The sequence below is a fragment of the Carassius auratus genome, chromosome 45 (genome assembly GCF_003368295.1).
Source record: "Carassius auratus strain Wakin chromosome 45, ASM336829v1, whole genome shotgun sequence".
NCBI classification, from domain to species: Eukaryota; Metazoa; Chordata; class Actinopteri; order Cypriniformes; family Cyprinidae; genus Carassius; species Carassius auratus.
The window spans coordinates 952,365-971,296 of record NC_039287.1 but is presented as its reverse complement, the minus strand read 5'-3'; the positions used below and the strand labels follow the sequence as shown (position 1 = coordinate 971,296).

Genomic DNA, 18,932 nt, shown 5'->3' with positions numbered 1-18,932 from the left:
AGGCTGCACTTATTAATCAAAATAATATTGTGAAATATCACAACAGTTAGAAACAAATCTTTTTCTTTACTCAATTATTGATATGGTTCTTATTATTTTCAAAGTTGACTTCCATTTTTTTCTGCTCAATATTATTGGGGAAATTGCAATGCATTTTTTTTTTCAAGATTATTTGATGAATAGAAAGTTCAAAAGAACAACATAAAAAAAAAAAGAAATCTATTGTAAAAATATAAATGTCTGTGCTGTCACTTTTGATCAAGGCCACATTAATGTTGTATTGTGATATCAGTGATATTCAATTTTATTCTTTAAAATAATGATGCTAATTCAAGTTTATGTTTGTAAAGTGACTCCTTGCATTTTCTTAGAATTTGAATTAATGCCTAACAATAATTGTCAGTAAATAGCTTCATACTATTCTTTTTGAGCTTATGCAAATCAGAGGTACCTATCAGGCTACTGTGTAATTAACAATGAAGACAATTATGTCACACAATGTTCATTGCATGAATCAAAGAACCAAATGTTCAGCCTGGCCAAATATGGTGTGAATCTTCAGGAGTGGAATGAAGTTGCTTGCTCTCGGGCAACCACCGCAAAATAATTCAGAACACTGTGTGTTTCTTTTCTACCGCTAACTAGACTCAGGAATGCAAATTACATTGTGCATGGAAACACATTAAAAGGAAGCTTGCACACCATGACCTTCTGCTAGAAAGATGATAGAATGGACTCAGAAAATATTCTCTGACATTAAAAGATATTTAGCAACTTGCACAATACAGGAAACTGTGGAAAGAAGTCTGCTGGCCATCATCCTGGCACGCTCACTCAGTGTCTTGGGTCTGATGGCTCTGATATTACAGGTAAAGAGTGGATTACTGAAACAGCTGCACAGGTGGTTACAGGCTGTTGTAATCCTACATCTGAAGTGGTCCAGCTGTTTTGTTCAAATTCAAGGCCAGCTTAAGGATGAATTACTACATTCAGGTTCAAAATAGTACAAAATATGCAGAACAAATCTGCCTGTTTGGTTACTTAATGATCCTGTGTGGCCTGTGACCTCAGTTTAGAGATGAATTCAGACAAACATGACATTCTGCGGATTTAATGCCATATAATTCTTGCACAACTTGCAGAGAGATATAAATGAGATACTTACAGTTAGTGTGTCTGAATCAACACTCCATTGCTTGGCTGGTCAAGAGAGATTGTTTTGACTGAGTATGGAAAGATATTCCTGTCTATTAGGGTTCTTCGGGACCGTTTAAAGCAGTGGGGCTTAATATACACATCATGAAAATATATATATATTCATGTTTGGTACTCTGAATGATTTGCCACCGACTTCTGATATCTGAGATTTCAAGAAGCCTATACTAAAAGTATGAGACACACTCTTTGGTTACATTAATAATAATAATTATTATTATAATTATTATTAATTTAATGGCACATCTTTTCTAAATATTTAAGAATGTATATATATAGTGAGAGAGAATAATTAAAAGATTAAGATTAGATTATACAAAACAAATATAAAATAATACCATTCATATATTAATTAATATATCTTATTGAAAATGGAAGTATCATAAATATTTACTGGATTCTAAAATATACTGGATGGATTGTTTTAATTATGTCTCTCCCTCTTTTCATAATTGGTTTATGGGTTTATCTACTTCTGAATTTTTTAGGTTATTTTTAGAAAAAAAAACATGCTTTATTTGTACACATAAAACTCAGTTTTTTCTGTCTGAAATAAAAACCTTCTATAGCATTTCTACACCACTTCACAGAAACTAAGAGTCCGAGCAATCTTACAAATAACCCCCATTTTGTTATGTAAATGGTGGGTTGTGCAAGGTTGTTTTTAAATGTGGAGAACCTGATGCGTAATAAAAATAGTTAAATGGCCTGCCTCTCCTATGTTTATAGTGCAGTGAGTAGATATTTGCTCAGGGAGATGGATCATATCTTACTCACTTACGTCCTGGACTTGTGCATGCCCTGACAGCTCAGACATCAGCTATTCGATGGTTATTGCTTACAAGAAAGTTTAAAAAGAATCCAGAAAATATGCATAAACTTTGAAAATGTGAAAGATTTTTCAAATCATCTCTTTATTTATGATGTTTTACACCAAATGTAAGCAGCTGTCCCATAGCTGGAATATTTTCTTTTTCACCTTTGCAACCAGTCAACTCAAGTTCCACAGAAGCTCTTAGTTTCAAGAAGCTTGTGTGCGTCATTGAGCGAAAGCATGGTTTCGATGACAGAGTTTTGGAAGTTATTTAGCAGAGTTCCAGACACTCAGAACTGACAGTATCTATTGAGACCGGGTGCCATATTTGTGTGCATAATAGGCCTGCATGGCCATGGGGCACAGAGAGTAAACACAAAACAATGATGGCTGACCTATACGTATATAACCTCTTGTATCATCAGTACATCTGTCCAGAGAGGTCTCTGAGGTGAGCTTTAACACTCTGACCCTCCAAACAATACAGTTACCACCCCCTTCTGACATCTCCGGATCAGTCAGATTAAACTTCAGCTGACTCCCTCTCTGCTTACAAATGAGACATTCATCACTGTGAAAAGCAAAAATGCACGTTCACTTGAAGTAGTGTCTTCATTCCCAATGTCTCATTGAAAAATCAACAACGTCCAAGGTGGGCGTCAGGTTTAAGCAGTAAAAGTCTGCAAACGTCCTATCGTAAATCTTTGGAAAGTGCAAATAGACTGTTTTGGTTGTCTTCCCCTTCATTAATCATCCTATAATTTGGCTGGTTAAAGATGCAACCCTTAAAGGGATAAATCACCCAAAAATGAAAATACTGTCATCATTTACTCACCCAGCACTCTGTTCTTCTGTTGAACATAGAAGATATTTTAAAGAAAGTTGGTAACCGAACAGTTGACAGTAGCCATTGACTGAAACAGTAAGGAAAAATATACTATAATTTGTTTGACCAAACCTTCATTTTCTTTAATATTTTAAGGGAAAACAAGTGAATATGATAAAACTTTTCATTCAGACAAGAGTCAACTACAGATGGGGATTTGAACTGAAATGATGACTTTATTTGTCATAAATGTCAGGCTGAGGCAAGTTGTAAGATGTGTGTTTTAAATGTTATACCTTTTTTATAACACTTATTATTTGCAATATTAGTTTTACAAACCAGTCTTTACATATTTTCAATGTAATTTTTTATTATTCTTATTTTGTGAATTTTTATCAGTGTTTTTGCTTTTAAAAGTCTCAAATGGTTAATAGCAACCCACCACTTATAAGAAATAATAATAACCATATTATAACAAATGTTATAAATGTAACCTACTTTAAAGTATAAGGAACTTTAATAGAAATCTAAATTTAAAATGACCCAGGTGCTCAAACAACCACAGAACGGCCTCTAGAGGAGAGACATGTTACAGCTGCACTTTCTTCACGAGCATCCTGTAAGATGCTGTGCATGGCACCGAGCACTGCTTTTAAACTTACTTAGTCGTTATAGAACACTTGTTCTAAACTAAAGTAGCACTTTGAACGTGAAAACGTTTAAGTTGTTCATTATGGATGAACTGAAATAAAATATGTACACAACGAACGGTAGGGTAGAGACTTCGGTGAAAATAAATGACTGGGATTATTGAATAACAAAACAAGAAAGCAGTAGCTACGTCTTGGATACACAAATAATCAGGGGCAAATTAATAAGCCTTAAACGGAAGCAGCGGTCAAAAAAAAACATTTTATGTTTATGGAATGTGTTCGTTGGAATGTGGTGCGTTTTCTCCCTCGTGTGTGTAACTTATACAAACACTCTGTGAGGTAACGCAAGCTCGTCCCTTTTTCCTTCCAGCATCTGATTGGAGGAGACGCGAGCTCAGGAATGTCATGAAACTATTTAAATAGCACTTTGTTCTCTTTGGTAAAAGTTAGATTGGCCACTTTAACTACAGCAAAGAAACACCGAATGTTGTAGACCGCTGTTAAAGAGGAAAATAATCTCTTTATTTTAAAACGACCTTTTATTGACGCATCTTAGGAATTATATCAAGTTTCCTGGATTTGTTGCCTTTTGAAACGCGTGGAAGGTGCGGTTTATTTATTTATTTTAATAACTGATTGAACTGATAAGGTTCAGATTTGGTGAATTTTCAATAACTTACACATTTATGTATGACTTCTGATAGGTAAAAGAATAAGTGAGAAAATGAAGTCAGCTGCAATCTTTTTGCTTCTGATGCTGTGGAGCTGCGAGAGCGCGAGAGTCGCAGGTGAGCGATGATACATCTGTTACTGATCACGTTTAGCGTTTGTGAGTGAACGCTTTTGTGGTTTAAAGTGTAACTCGTTTTTAAATAGTATAGGAATAACTGACAAACATTTAGTAGGCTAATTATCGCAAAATAAACTCCAACAAGGGTGAAGGGGTTTATGAATGGGGTTGTTTTGCAATAAAGACAGGCTTTTTCTATGCATTATCCTACTCATTACACGGCTACCTAAATACATGCATTAAAATAAATGAATAATTCAGGTTTCGTTCATTTTATTATTAAGACAAGAGCACCTATGAAGAAAACAGTGTATGAGCAAAAAAACTGACCAAACCGAATATCAATTACAAAGAGATCCATGTAATAAATTAAAAAATATTCGTTAATATTAAGTATATTATAATGAGATTGCATTAACTTCCTGACTCCTGGTAGAAATTCGAGACGACAACAGTGTTTTCGATCTGTTTGAGCTCGTCCAAGTGCCGAGGAAAAACCACGGGGTGACTCTGGTGAAAGGCGACGACCCATACAGCCCCGCCTACAAGATCCTGAACCCCGACCTGATCCCCCCGGTCCCCGAGAGCGCCTTCAGGGACCTAATCGATTCCATTCACGCGGAGAGAGGATTTCTGTTCCTGGTCAATTTCAAGCAGTTCAAACACACCAGGGGAAGCCTTTTGACCGTGGAGAAGAAAGATGGCTCCGGACCCGTATTCGAAATCGTTTCCAACGGGAAAGCCAACACTCTGGACATCGTTTTTTCCACTGAAAACAAGCAACAGGTCGTGTCCATCGAGGAAGCGGATTTGGCGGTGGGACATTGGAAAAACATCACGCTTTTCGTGCAGGACGACAGGGTTCAGTTCTATGTGGGATGTGAGGAGGTGAATACAGCGGAGCTCGATGCTTCTATCCAGACTATCCTCACTCAGGAGACCCCAGGCGTGGCGAGCCTGAGGATTGGCAAGGGCGCAGTGAAGGACAGGTTCATGGTGAGTGGACGTTTCGCTGTCTATGAATCGTGTTGCATGCCAAATACAGTGAGAAGCATGAATTCATTGTGTGTGTTTTTTAGGGGGTGCTTCAAAACGTGCGCTTTGTGTTCGGAACTACACTTGAAGCAATTCTGAGGAATAAAGGATGCCATAACTGTGAGTGTAATGCAGAACACGTGTATGAATCCATAAGAAAAGATGATGACAAAACTGCTTCTTGCATCGTGATTATGCCACACTGACTTTAATTTGGTGGTTAAATATTAATAACGAATTTAATAATATACATACATATTTTTTTTATTCTGTTTAATTTTGTATTGTATTTTAAATAACATTAGAGCACCACTTCTGTGACAGTGAATGAACAATAGCCATATAAGATAAAGACTTTTCATTCTACATTCACTGCAATCAGCCTCTTTTCATAATTTTTTCACTCAACATTTACATCTGCTTAAGTTTTTTTATAATGGAGTTTAATCCGTCTGAATTCCCTTTCCTCTTGCAGCAATTATGACTGATATCATCACCCTTGACAATCCCATAAATGGAACCAGACCTGCAATCAGGACTGATTACACTGGCCACAAAACAAAAGGTAATCCTTCCTTTTAAATAATCCATACAAATAAAATATACGCAAGTTGAGAATCCAAATGCATTTTTAACCACTGCAATCTGTATATTTCTCCATGAAGATCTGCAGATGATTTGTGGCTTTTCATGCGAGGACCTAGCTGCCATGTTCAAGGAACTAAAAGGTCTTGGTGTGGTGGTGAAAGAGCTGTCCAATGAACTCCGCAAAGTGGTGAGCAGAAAGTTGTTCCACATAAAAATAATGAACTTGTGTAGTGGACACATGCAGTAGTTTAACACTCCATCCACATTATCAAACCTGAATTTTTGTTCTGTTTTCTAGACAGAAGAGAAAAACATGCTCATGAATCGCATTGACTTTTATGATGGTGTCTGTCTTCACAATGGAATTGTGCACAAAAACAAGGAAGAATGGACAGTGGATGATTGCACAGAGTGCACTTGCCAGGTGAGAACCTAATAACCTGCAGACATGTACTTGTTAGACTCTTTGGGCTGCTTGCTCTGTCATTAAGCCACTAATTTGTGTAAGCGAGACGGGGGCCATGTTATATAGGTGCTGCGATACACAATACTGGTCTTAGTCTAATCCATTGTGGCAGACTTAAGCTGGGTGTATCCATTTCCCTGAACTACATAGCCTCTAATTAAAACTGTGAAATTGTGGTAGCTAAAGAGAATACAGTCAAATAACTAAACCTTATAAACTATGGTATTTATGGGATACTGTATACATACCTCCAGCCTATTCTCTATGAAATGCCACATTATATTAATACTGAGGAACACATACATTTCTAATTACACAGACTTAAAATATGTCTGATAGGTTATCCACTCTCAAGCTTCAGTTTAAGATGAATTGAATGAAAATAGTAACGTTGAATGTGGTTTTGCACTACAGTAAGGTTTCACACTATGGTTTTTCATTCAAATGCACCAGTCGTGACATGTCTTTTAACAGATGAGAGTCTAATGAGTCTAATGAGAGTCATTGTGTTAACCACAGAACTCTGCAACAGTGTGCCGCAAGATTTCATGTCCCCTAATACCATGCGCAAATGCCACAGTGCCTGATGGGGAGTGCTGCCCTCGATGTGGAACCCGTAAGTGCAACTGAACTACTGTATAACAAAGTTTAGACACTAAACACACACACACACACATATATATATATAATACTTTTACTCAGCAAAAACATTAAATTGATCAAAATTGACAGAGAAATATATAATGTTACAAAAGATTTATATTTCAAATAACTACGGTGCTTTGTATTTATCAAAGAATTTGTGAAGTTGTGTAGAAAACACTTAAAAAAAACTGTAACAGTATTTTACAATATTAATGATTTTACTGTATTTCTGATAAAACAAAATGCAGCCTTGGTAAGCTTGGTAAGAGACTCACCCACAGATTAAAAGTAAATGTGCAAGCAAAAAAAATATCTATATATATTTCCGTGTCAACTTGAATGTGCTGTATCGTTAACCAGGCAACATTTTAACTTTTATAAACTTTTTAATTGAATGTGCTGTTCCTACCCAAACATTCACAGTCATTCCTGCATCATACAATAGACTTCAACTGAAGTTTAACTAATGAAAGGAACACTAGAGCTTTGTGCATCACTGAATCACTAAATGGCCATAATTGTCTAAATTGTTTAAAGAGAGGTGGAAAATTGGTGCTGTTTGGCAGAGTCTCAAAAAAGAAACGGCAGACTCCTCACGTCTTGAGGGCTCGTCGTGCATAACAAGGATTTCAGTTAATATCAGCCTCATGTGTTAGAACTTATGGCATAATCAAGGGTGTTTTCAAATACCATTTCCACATTTGGAGAAAGGTATCCCTCTGCATTAAATACACTGACATTTCCCCAGCATTCCAGCTGCTTGGTTCATGCCAGGGTTCCCTGGAGTGCTCTCTCTCGAGCTGCCCAGGCTAAATTGAGTCCATTAAGGCCCAGTATTAAAAGCCTTTCTCTATTTTGCTGCTTTAGAAAGAAGGAATAGCTCTGCTATTGTCTCATTTTGCTCTCTCGACAGCGAGCGACTCTGCTGAGGATGGCTGGTCCCCCTGGTCTGAATGGACCCATTGTTCTGTGTCCTGTGGAAGGGGCATTCAGCAGCGTGGCCGCTCCTGTGACCGCATCAATAACAACTGTGAGGGCACGTCAGTGCAGACGAGAGACTGCTACCTTCAGGAGTGTGACAAGCGCTGTAAGTGATGCCCACTGGCCAGTAGTGTCTATGGTTTTTCCTCACAGTAAAGGAGAAAAGTAACCTTTTTCTATCATTTTTAGTTAAGCAAGATGGCAGCTGGAGTCACTGGTCACCTTGGTCTTCCTGCTCAGTGACGTGTGGTGCTGGCGTTATCACACGCATCCGTCTCTGCAACTCCCCAACACCTCAAATGGAAGGCAAAGATTGCCAGGGTGAAGGTCGGCAAACTGAGAGGTGTGAGAAATCAGCATGTCCGAGTAAGTGAACACCCTATGAAGTGTTTTTTTGTTTTGTGTGTTTGTGTCTTAAAAAGTGCAGTTGTCCAATTTTTGTTGTGTATTTTTTCATAGTCAATGGTGGCTGGGGACCATGGTCACCCTGGGATACTTGCTCTGCCACCTGTGGTGGTGGCGTCCAAAACCGTAAACGTCTTTGCAATAATCCCGTACCCATGTATGGCGGCAAAGACTGTGTGGGAGAAGCAAAGGCCAGCCAGCGTTGCAACAAACAAGCCTGTCCAATTGGTGAGTTATAATGTCACTCAACCATTTAGATGACACTAGTCTGTGTTTCAGAGATAAATCATTTACTTATGTTCATTTGTCACAGATGGATGCCTTTCAAATCCATGCTTTGAAGGAGCCCAGTGTACAAGCTTCCCAGATGGCTCTTGGAAATGTGGAAAATGCCCCACAGGATATTCTGGCAATGGAATCAACTGCAAGGATATCGATGAGGTGCAGTACACTGCTCTTTGGGATGAACCTATATTAAAATCCTGGCTGATACTTAATTATTATTTTAGTAATGAAATGCAGTGGGCAGAAAAAATCTTATTCAGACTGCGTTTTTCTCTCTTTTACAGTGTAAGGAGGTCCCTGATGCCTGCTTTGAATTTAATGGAGTCCATAGATGTGAGAACACCGTGCCAGGCTACAACTGCCTGCCGTGCCCCTCTCGCTACACCGGCCCACAGCCGTTTGGTCGAGGAGTGGAGGACGCTGCTTCCAAGAAACAGGTAAATGAGAGAACACCAAAAGATTACAGTTTGCACCTGCATTGCAACATTGCACCTGCTTATGAACTAATATGCGTTGACTGATTTCTCTTTTCCTGCAGGTGTGCACGCCTCGCAATCCCTGCCTCGATGGAAGCCACGACTGCAATAAGAATGCTCGCTGCAACTACCTGGGCCATTTCTCAGACCCCATGTACCGCTGTGAGTGCAAACCTGGCTTTGCTGGAAATGGACACATCTGTGGAGAGGACACTGATCTTGATGGCTGGCCTAATGCTGATCTTGTGTGTGTCGAGAACGCAACCTATCAATGCAAGAAGGTTGGCATAGATTGGGTTTATTTGTTATAAAAACACAAATAACATAATTGTAGCTAGTGTTCATATTCATACTCTTCTTTTTTAAGGACAACTGCCCCGATCTTCCCAATTCTGGGCAAGAGGACTATGACAAAGATGGAATTGGTGATGCTTGTGATAATGATGACGACGACGATGGCGTTCCTGATGACAGGGTAAAATATCATTATCTAAAGTCTATACAGTATGTTCCAAAGGCCCTCATTCCAATCAAGTGACTTTCTGTACATTTTGCACTGTGTATGAATGAAGAAAGTAAATCCACACAGATTTTACATAGCATACAGTCTGAGGTGTGGAAGGTAAACATAGTTTACCTTTCTAAAAGACGTGCAGTGTATCCTGCTAATCCAATATTATCCTTGGTCCTATTCCTAAAATGAGGCTCACTTTTATCATTGCGCTCCGCGAAATAGCCCTACTGTACACAGCTGCAGCCAAATGACAAGCCTAACATCTAAAAGTAATAACCTTCGTGTGAGCAGGCCCTATGGAGAATTGCATGACTGTTATTTGACATATGTTTCTATATCTGAACTGTGGTCTCTTTTAAAATAGGACAACTGCCCACTCATCTTCAACCCAAGACAGTATGACTATGATCGCGATGACGTGGGAGACCGCTGCGATAACTGTCCATACAACAGCAACCCAGACCAGACTGACACTGACAACAATGGTGAAGGTGACGCCTGCGCTGTGGACATTGATGGAGATGGTACGAAGCCGTGCTCTATTTGTTTATCCATACACGGGCACCTTGATAAACCTGCCAAGAATACATTCATATTTCACTCAATAATCAAAAGAAATAAGAGAATTTGTATTTTGTATAAAGAAAATGAAGCTTTTTTGTTTGGCATTATCACATTTTTAGTACATATTTTACACGACCAATTCTCAGTACTGTAATACTATTAATACTCTCAATATTTTACCTTTTGAATCATTTTCACAGCTTTTTTTATTATTTAAAACTATTAATGCACAATTTGTAGGAGGGAAAAAACTTTTAACAAAAATCCTAGCATTTGAAATAATATACAGTTTTCTTCACATAACAGTAATGAGAAAATAATGCATGTCTTATGATAATGAGAATATGAGAACAAAAATATTTTTGTATTAACATGTTGAATACAAATATTAATATAAAACATAAACTAAAACCTGCCAAATATAATCATTTCTTTCTCTTTTAATTTATTTTGTTTGTTCTCTCTTTCATTATAACCTGGATATGTTCTTGACGGGTTTCGTGAGAATCACCCTGACTCTTTCCAGTGGGTTTTTAATCAATCTTCACCATTATGTCATTCTTTTTGACAGGTATTTTGAATGAGAACGACAACTGCCCATATCTGTACAACGTCGACCAGAAAGACACCGATCTCGATGGAGTTGGTGACCAGTGTGACAACTGCCCTCTGGAACACAACCCAGACCAGGTATGTATATGTGAGACCTAACCGAGTGAGTGGACTCCGTAGGTGTTTTCAAACCATTATATATTTCACAGAGATCTATGAGCTGTTCAGTTCAGCTTAAGAGCCTTTGCTAAAAAAAAATACCCAGAGGCAGTGTTGAGTACTCGAGACTCGGACTCGGTCTCGGACTCGGTCTCGAGACCGTATTTTAATGGTCTCGGTCTTGTCATGGACTCGTGTGCATTTTGACTCGGTATTGACTCGGACTCGAACATATTAGGAATCGGACTTATGCCCGAGTCCACTCGAGTCCCAATCAAAATATTTCATGATTATTACTGTATGTTAATGTTTAATTAAATTGATGTATGATTGATACATCCAATGACTGGTGATTTTCTTGTGACATGAGACGTTAGGCCAGCGACACACTGGATGCATGGCGCGAGCGTCTCAGCTGCGTGGCGTGTCTGTTTTTAATTCGGCTCCCATGTTAACAGGTTAGAGCTTGCAGACTGCCTGCGTGAGACGTGCGGAAAACCCGTGCATGCTAGAAATAGAACCGACGCCTATTTTCAGGCGAACACGCGCGTGTTGGAAGCGTTTCCAGGCAAAATAAACTAGGAAAATATGTTTATATGTCACTTGTGTCATTATGTACACAAATATACATATTAATTAATGACATTTTGATATTTGAAAGTCTATAGGTTGGCATAAATTCAGATATAAATGTAATAAAAAAAATAAAATAAATAATTATCGATTTTCAAATATTGCACCTGTCAAACATACTCTATTTTGCAAGAGCCTGGTTTTTCGGCGGCCTCTCTCTATGTCACCTATAGCAGAAGCAGCGCGCTAGCGCCGCGTCAGACACGCTTCTGGTGTGTAAAGACACAGAAAACGCGAAGCAGCCACCACGTTTCTGGCACGCAGCAGAGACGCCACGCAGCCAGTGTGTCACCGGCCTTATTTACCCTCCTGCCATCCGCCTGTAGTGATCCCGCTTTCTAGAAAGCCACATTATTTCTCTCAACTGTGTTATTTTTACAAAGTAGGACAAAATGGTCACAGAAAAAAACAAATATTGTTTAATTAAATTATATAATGAATACAGACACAGACTGACTGTCTCAACACTAAACATCTCCCCCCGAAAAAATGTCTGATAGAAGGCATTGAACTTATATGGCATTTCAACCAGCTTTCTTCCCCTTGCACATACACACTTTTGCATGAAATTTTCCTGGACAGTCAGTCGGCTCTTGTGTGTATGCCCTCCGTAACTAAAAAAAACTTCGACTAGTGTGTATTTTACCCTGCATTAAAACCCACCATCCAGTGAAATTAGCATTAGATTATCCGTTGCTGTTACAGAAAGTGATGAAATGGTAACTTTTGTCAGTCCCTGCTTCCTCTGCACCAATAGAGAGAGTTTTTAGTCTGGGTGGATTGATCATGAGACCACATCGTGCTTGGTTGGGTAGCAGGATGGTCTCCTCACTTATTTTTTTGAAAAGTAATTATGCCCATCTGTAATCTTCACAACATCTAAAGTGCACATAATCCAATACATTTTCAGGATATTAGCAGTCATTAGTTAAGCTTCAATGTTAAAAGTTATGTAAAAGCTGTTACAGTTGAACATTTACAGGTATAGTGGTACAGTAATGTTACTTGTACTAGAAGTGTTATGTGGAATTACAATATAGAGTCGTACAGTAATCTTATGTGTACTAGAAAGGTTATATGGATGTGTATAGTGGTACAACGATGTTATGTGAAAATGAGCACTTAATATTGACAAGTAGTAATTCATAATTCTAATAAAATTACCTTTACACCACATACTATGTGGCCCTTTTACCCTTTATTGTTTCCATCATACATTTTACATACTCTTGAAGATTTCTTTAGGTCTTGTCTCAGACCCAATCTCTCTGGTCTCGGTCTTGACTCGGACTCGAGCCTTTCTGAACTCGGTCTTGACTCGGACTCGACCCTTTCTGGACTCGGTCTTGACTCGGACTCGACCCTTTCTGGACTCGGTCTTGACTCGGACTCGACCATCTCTGGACTCGATCTGGACTCGGACTCGAATGAGCCGGTCTCGACTACAACACTGCCCAGAGGGTAGTCGCAGTCTTTACTAAGCTATGTATGGGAGGAGAAAATCCTCTTCTCCTTGAATCCAAAGCCACACAATAAAGCACTTGGAGGCATTTCAGTGACACTCACAAGTGTTCAGTTAACCCGAAGGATATGCGGAGGGAAAACATGGTTATTTATGCATGCACTCAATCCCTGCGGATCACACCTGTGCCATGGTAAACTGAAGAGAAGGAATGCACCCCCACTTTCCTCATTAGATCCTGAAATGTGACTATGGTATTGCCAAGCTACAGGAACATGAGATTGCTTTCTGAAAAAAACCTACACAGATGAGCCAACTAGGACAGAAGTTTGTGCCTTTCAGAAAAAGGGAATAATTGAATTAAGATAGAACTTTACATTATAGACACTCTGAGACATCGGTATTTACCGATTCTACACTTTCACCCCAACAGCTTGACTCCGATTCTGACCGTGTCGGAGACAAATGTGACAGCAACCAGGATATCGATGAGGACGGTCACCAAAACAACATGGACAACTGCCCATACATCCCTAATTCTAACCAGGCTGATCACGACAAGGATGGGAAAGGAGATGCTTGCGACTATGATGATGATAATGATGGCATCCCTGATGACAAAGACAACTGCAGATTGGTTCCCAATTCAGATCAACTGGATTCTGATGGTCAGTTTTACAACTGTATATTCATAACTATTGCACTCATTAATGTGAAGATTTATACTTATTGCTTTAACTTCTCCATTTGTAGGCGATGGACGTGGTGATGCCTGTAAAGATGACTTTGACCAAGACAATGTCCTAGATATCTATGATGTCTGTCCAGAGAACTTTGACATCAGTGAAACCGACTTCCGTAAATTCCAGATGGTTCCTCTTGATCCCAAGGGCACTTCTCAGATCGACCCCAACTGGGTGGTTCGGCACCAAGGAAAAGAACTGGTTCAGACAGTCAACTGCGACCCCGGCATTGCTGTTGGTAGGTTCAGTCTATAAAAAAACAAAAAATTAATTAAACATAAAATTTCACCTAAACAAGAATAAATATATTACCTTGCACATGTAAATATAATAGGTGGTGTTTAAAAAATTAAATAATAGAATTAAGTAGAAAATCCTGCACAGGACCTTAGCTTGCAGAAACAGACAATATTTAGAACAAGTTTTTGTTCATTATTCGTGAACAAAAAATTACAAATTAATATAACTAGGAAAAACTGAAACATTTTCTTTAACATGTGTCATTTTCTAAATAAAAAAAAAATCTAATTAAAATACAAATGGCCACAAATCAAAAACAAATCAAGTATAGCTAGTAAATTTAAATATGTATAAATTACTGACTTATTTTCCAAATTTCTTTAAAGGTTTTGATGAGTTTAATTCAGTCGACTTCAGCGGGACATTCTTCATCAACACGGAGAGGGATGATGACTACGCCGGCTTCGTTTTCGGATACCAGTCCAGCTCTCGCTTCTACGTGGTCATGTGGAAGCAGATCACACAGACCTACTGGTCCAGCACACCTACGAAGGCCCAGGGTTACTCAGGGCTGTCAATCAAAGTGGTTAACTCCACCACAGGGCCGGGCGAGCATCTGAGGAATGCCCTCTGGCACACCGGAGACACTCCAGGACAGGTAGGTTTCAACAGGGTCACTGTGATGAAATCAGGTTCGAAACATGCTTCATGTGAATGCCAACATTCATGTATGTTACAGGTGCGCACACTGTGGCACGACCCAAAGAATGTGGGATGGAAAGACTTCACTGCTTACAGATGGCACTTGACTCATAGACCAAGAACTGGGCACATAAGGTATTCCTAAAAAGATCATGGAAGCTTAAAAAAACTGCTATTTATATGTATTTTAATAATTATTTTTTATATATATTTCAGAGTGGTCATGTATGAAGGCAAAAAGATCATGGCAGATTCTGGAAGAATTTATGACAAAACATACGCAGGTGGAAGACTGGGTCTCTTTGTCTTCTCACAAGAGATGGTGTACTTCTCAGACCTCAAATATGAATGCAGAGGTGAGCGTCAACACATCCAAATAAGATCATCCAAATAAAAGTTTGCTTGCTTTTATTCATATTCATCATTAACATTTCCTGTCTTTCTGTTGCTTTTCAGATGTGTAATTGCACAGACAGGAAGTTGATCAAAGAATGCACCTTTCCGTATAAATATGTATTCCAGGCAAAGTCCAGGGACCGATTTGATGCTACTTTTTCTGCTGCCGCTCACACACTGATGGAGTAAGAAAGCAGGGAGTTAATTTCAAATGTAATTGTCACTGGTTGAGATAGAAACCAAGTGGCTTCTGATGCAGAATCTGGACTCCTCCACCATTAACAGGCAGAGCAGAAGAAGGTCTCCATTGCTTTGCTTAATTGGCAAGACTGAGATCTCTTTCTGAAAAACCTCATTCGGCTCTGTGTGGGAAGAGCTCCCAACAGACAGCTATGCACTTCAAAACCTTAACTCTTTCTCTCTCTCTCTCTCTCTCTCTCTCTCTCTCTCTCTGTCTTGCGCGCGCATGAGTTTTCATGCTCTCTTCCTGAACTGGTGTCCAAATTATGGCTACCTTAGAGAAAGCACAACCTTTAAAAAAAAGATTACTCTTATATATAGTCAGTATTTTATCAAAACTTTAAACCATTTTCTTGACAACAGCAACAACAAAAAAAAGAGTTGTGAATGTTTAATGTATTTAAGCAACAAAAAATGGATTAAAAACATTGTATAAGTAAAATAATACTATTTTTGTTTTTGCTGACAGTCTAAGCAGGTGATTTTACAAGGACAAATATGTCATTTATTGATTTTGATCAAAATTTCATCTATTTAAAGTTTCGCTTAACAGTCACATCTTAATTATCTTGAACACCCATTGAGGTCTGGTGGGAGATAACTTATGGTTTAGCGGGGATAGTTTTCTCAGGGCTAGATGGTTGAACCATTTTAACATATTCATTAGAAATGGCATAATGAAAGGTTGTATGAAGAGGAATTGGACAGACTAAGGTTTAAAGACTCATCACATATGGATACTAGATTACCAAGTACTCTAGTGCGAGATTTTATTTTTGAGATGCTAATATCTAAGTTGAGTTTAAGTCGTTTAAACTTTTTCTATATATATATATGTAGCACTTATTAAACACTTTAAGTGCTGTGATTTTGCTTCAAGAAGCACAAGCAAGGGTATTTCTAAAGAGTGTCCTCACTAAAAACAACTATTTCAACATTTAAAAGAAACCGAGGTTCTGTCTAAAACTACTCATCCAGACCTTTCCGGTCAAGAACCATTCATCCGTCTTCCAAAGGAGATGATCTTCTGACCTGTTTGCCTTTTCTGTAGAGAGAGAGATAAAGGACAACTTTAATGTACAAATATTACCTCATTGCTGTTTGTATTTTGATCAAGCAAAAGCTTAAAAGTACTTTTTCCTTTGCTTCGAGAAAACAAATTGGTTTCTTTATTGCTACTGTAGCACAAGTTGTAAATAGTATATAGAACAAACAGCCAGCCCCACATCCCAATGGAAAATAGAGAACAGTTTTTTAAGGAATGCATTTGCCAGTGCTTCAGATGTCCAGTACTTTTTTTTTAAGTTGATAAATTATTGCTTTATTTGTTGTCTCTGTTTGTAAGACTGTTTCATATGTGTGTGTGTGTGTGTGTAGATAAATGCTATTTAAATAATTTATCATGGAGTGCCACCTGAGAAAGAGGCATTTCCATCTGTATAAACCGTTTGCACACTGACATGAGGATGTTCTGTTCTTCATTGTTTGTCTCTTTTTTGTGTTGTTATTTTTGTACAATTAGCGATGCTTGACTGTAAACATTTTTACTTAGTTAAACAATGCAGAATGCTATTTTTATGCATAGCGATTATTTTGGTACATACTTCGGAATAATAAAAAGATAATAGATGAAAAAAACACGTTTATTGCCTTTGGCTGTTTTTTATTACGGCATGTTTGTGTCTTGTGAGATTTTTTGTTGCGCAGCTGTGAGTCTAAAAATATCTGTGCATGGCACGAAAGGTCAAAGTAATTATAAAACTAAAGTTCTTAAAGGGCATCTTGGGCCCAAACATGTGTTTGAAAACAAACTGCTTCAAAGAGCAAATGCCTTAAAAAGACACGTCATGATATCCTAGACCAAGGTCAATGTCAGTTCCAAGTTAAAGGCCGAGACAAGTCTGCCTTCTTCTTCTAAAGACAGACATGCATGTCTTCAGTAGAAGTGTGGAATGTTGCAGCAGTGCCTCTCCTCAGGGTTGATCTTCTAATTCCTCACTCGCCTGAGGGGAACGCGTGAACCTCCCTGACCCGCAGTGTGGCATTCTGGGTTTACTCAACCCAAATCGGGGTGATTTAGTGCTCGGTCTGACAGGTGTGGGTCTGTAAACACATTCATATCATGTTGGCCAGGGATCAGAGAAGATTTCAGGGTTACTGTGGAGATCCAGAGACAATCTGGGAGCAAAACTGGAAAGTTGGCCTTTGTATTAGTTGTCTAAGATTCCAACAGACAAAACCTTTAAGAAGTACCTCAACACGATATGTTCCATGGAGCTGACCTGCTTCCATGGTGTTCATGGTGGTCAGGCCTCCTATTCATATTTACGGCTTTGATATATATATGCAATAAAAATGACATTGTTGCTATATGAATAGAAGCTGTAAATTCAAATTATCTGAGGTACTGTCTGGTTATATATAAATCTTGAGGTTGTTTTTCAAGGCAGTAAAAACAGTAATACTGCTTCGTTTCAACAGGCTGAGGTTTTAGTTCCTTCTTTTGAATTGTTTTTACATTTAGCAAGTGCGCTTTTATTTTTTTTATAAAATGATTGCGACTTGGGGAGTAATTTAGCTGTGCGAATACAACAGTTTGACACCAAAATTATTAATTTAGTTTAATGCGCTGCCATATAAATTCCCAGGTTATATTTTAAAATCTTACCTAATTCATATAATGGCAAAGCTGAAGTTTTAGACATTTCTCTCCTTTAGAAATCGTTCCAATATAAAGATTTTGATGCTCAAGAAACAATTCTTATCTATGTTTGAAAAGATTCTCTGATGAATAGAAAGTTCAAACACTGCATTTATTTGAAATATAAATATACTGTCACATTAGAAATGTCTTTAATGTAAAAAAAAATATATGAAAACATGAAAATAATATAATGGATGATTTATTAGTAAATGATTGCAAAGCAGAATTAGCTTTGACAGGCTATGTGACACAATTCGGATGAATTTGTGTGAATGACCTACACTTAACCCCGCCCCTAAACCTAACCGACACTGGGGTCTATACAAATCGTATAAAATTGAGGTTGTACAAATTTGTACGAATTAGCCACCTCATTAAATACGTAGATTAAAAATTGGTTGTGAGATAGCGTTGGAAAGCTAGAGCTATTTTGGCTTTATTGTGGTCAGTTTGACCAGTTAGTTGCTGTCTTACATTCTTACATCTGTAATGTCAGTCTTTGTTTTGCATATGAACAATATGAAACCACTGGGTATACAGACTACGCTTATGTTTATTTAGCGCGTATAATAGCATAAAATGTTGTTTTCAAAAAGAATCAAGGTGAATCTCTGTAAACTGTCTGTGGCAAAAAAAAAAGGAAGCCAGAGACTAATAATTTACTATTCATTAAGGCACTGGCACGAGATGAGAGGCTATGCGGGAAGTTGAAAGGAAGTTGCTCTAGCTTTTAATTTCCTGCAGTGAGCTCCTGCTAACTCATGGTTAAAACGGATCCTGTAATTCATTCAGCTCCCACCACTGTACTGCATCAGACAGCAACAAACAGATCAAATCACCAGGC

General features: G+C 38.2%; 1 protein-coding gene across 1 annotated transcript; it reads left to right on the top strand.

The window, feature by feature from the left end:
* Positions 1-3,942: 3,942 nt before the first annotated feature.
* Positions 3,943-17,024, top strand: LOC113062811 (thrombospondin-1-like). Its single transcript, XM_026232800.1, has 23 exons — positions 3,943-4,113; positions 4,213-4,296; positions 4,735-5,294; positions 5,378-5,453; positions 5,809-5,898; positions 5,999-6,108; positions 6,220-6,345; positions 6,907-7,003; positions 7,946-8,119; positions 8,203-8,379; positions 8,473-8,646; positions 8,732-8,859; positions 8,988-9,140; positions 9,242-9,460; positions 9,547-9,654; positions 10,058-10,217; positions 10,829-10,947; positions 13,497-13,731; positions 13,817-14,044; positions 14,433-14,704; positions 14,786-14,883; positions 14,965-15,104; positions 15,205-17,024. The coding sequence occupies exons 2-23, from the start codon at positions 4,233-4,235 to the stop codon at positions 15,210-15,212; spliced, it is 3,516 nt and encodes a 1,171-aa protein (XP_026088585.1). The 5' UTR covers positions 3,943-4,113; positions 4,213-4,232; the 3' UTR covers positions 15,213-17,024.
* The last annotated feature ends 1,908 nt before the right edge of the window (positions 17,025-18,932 follow it).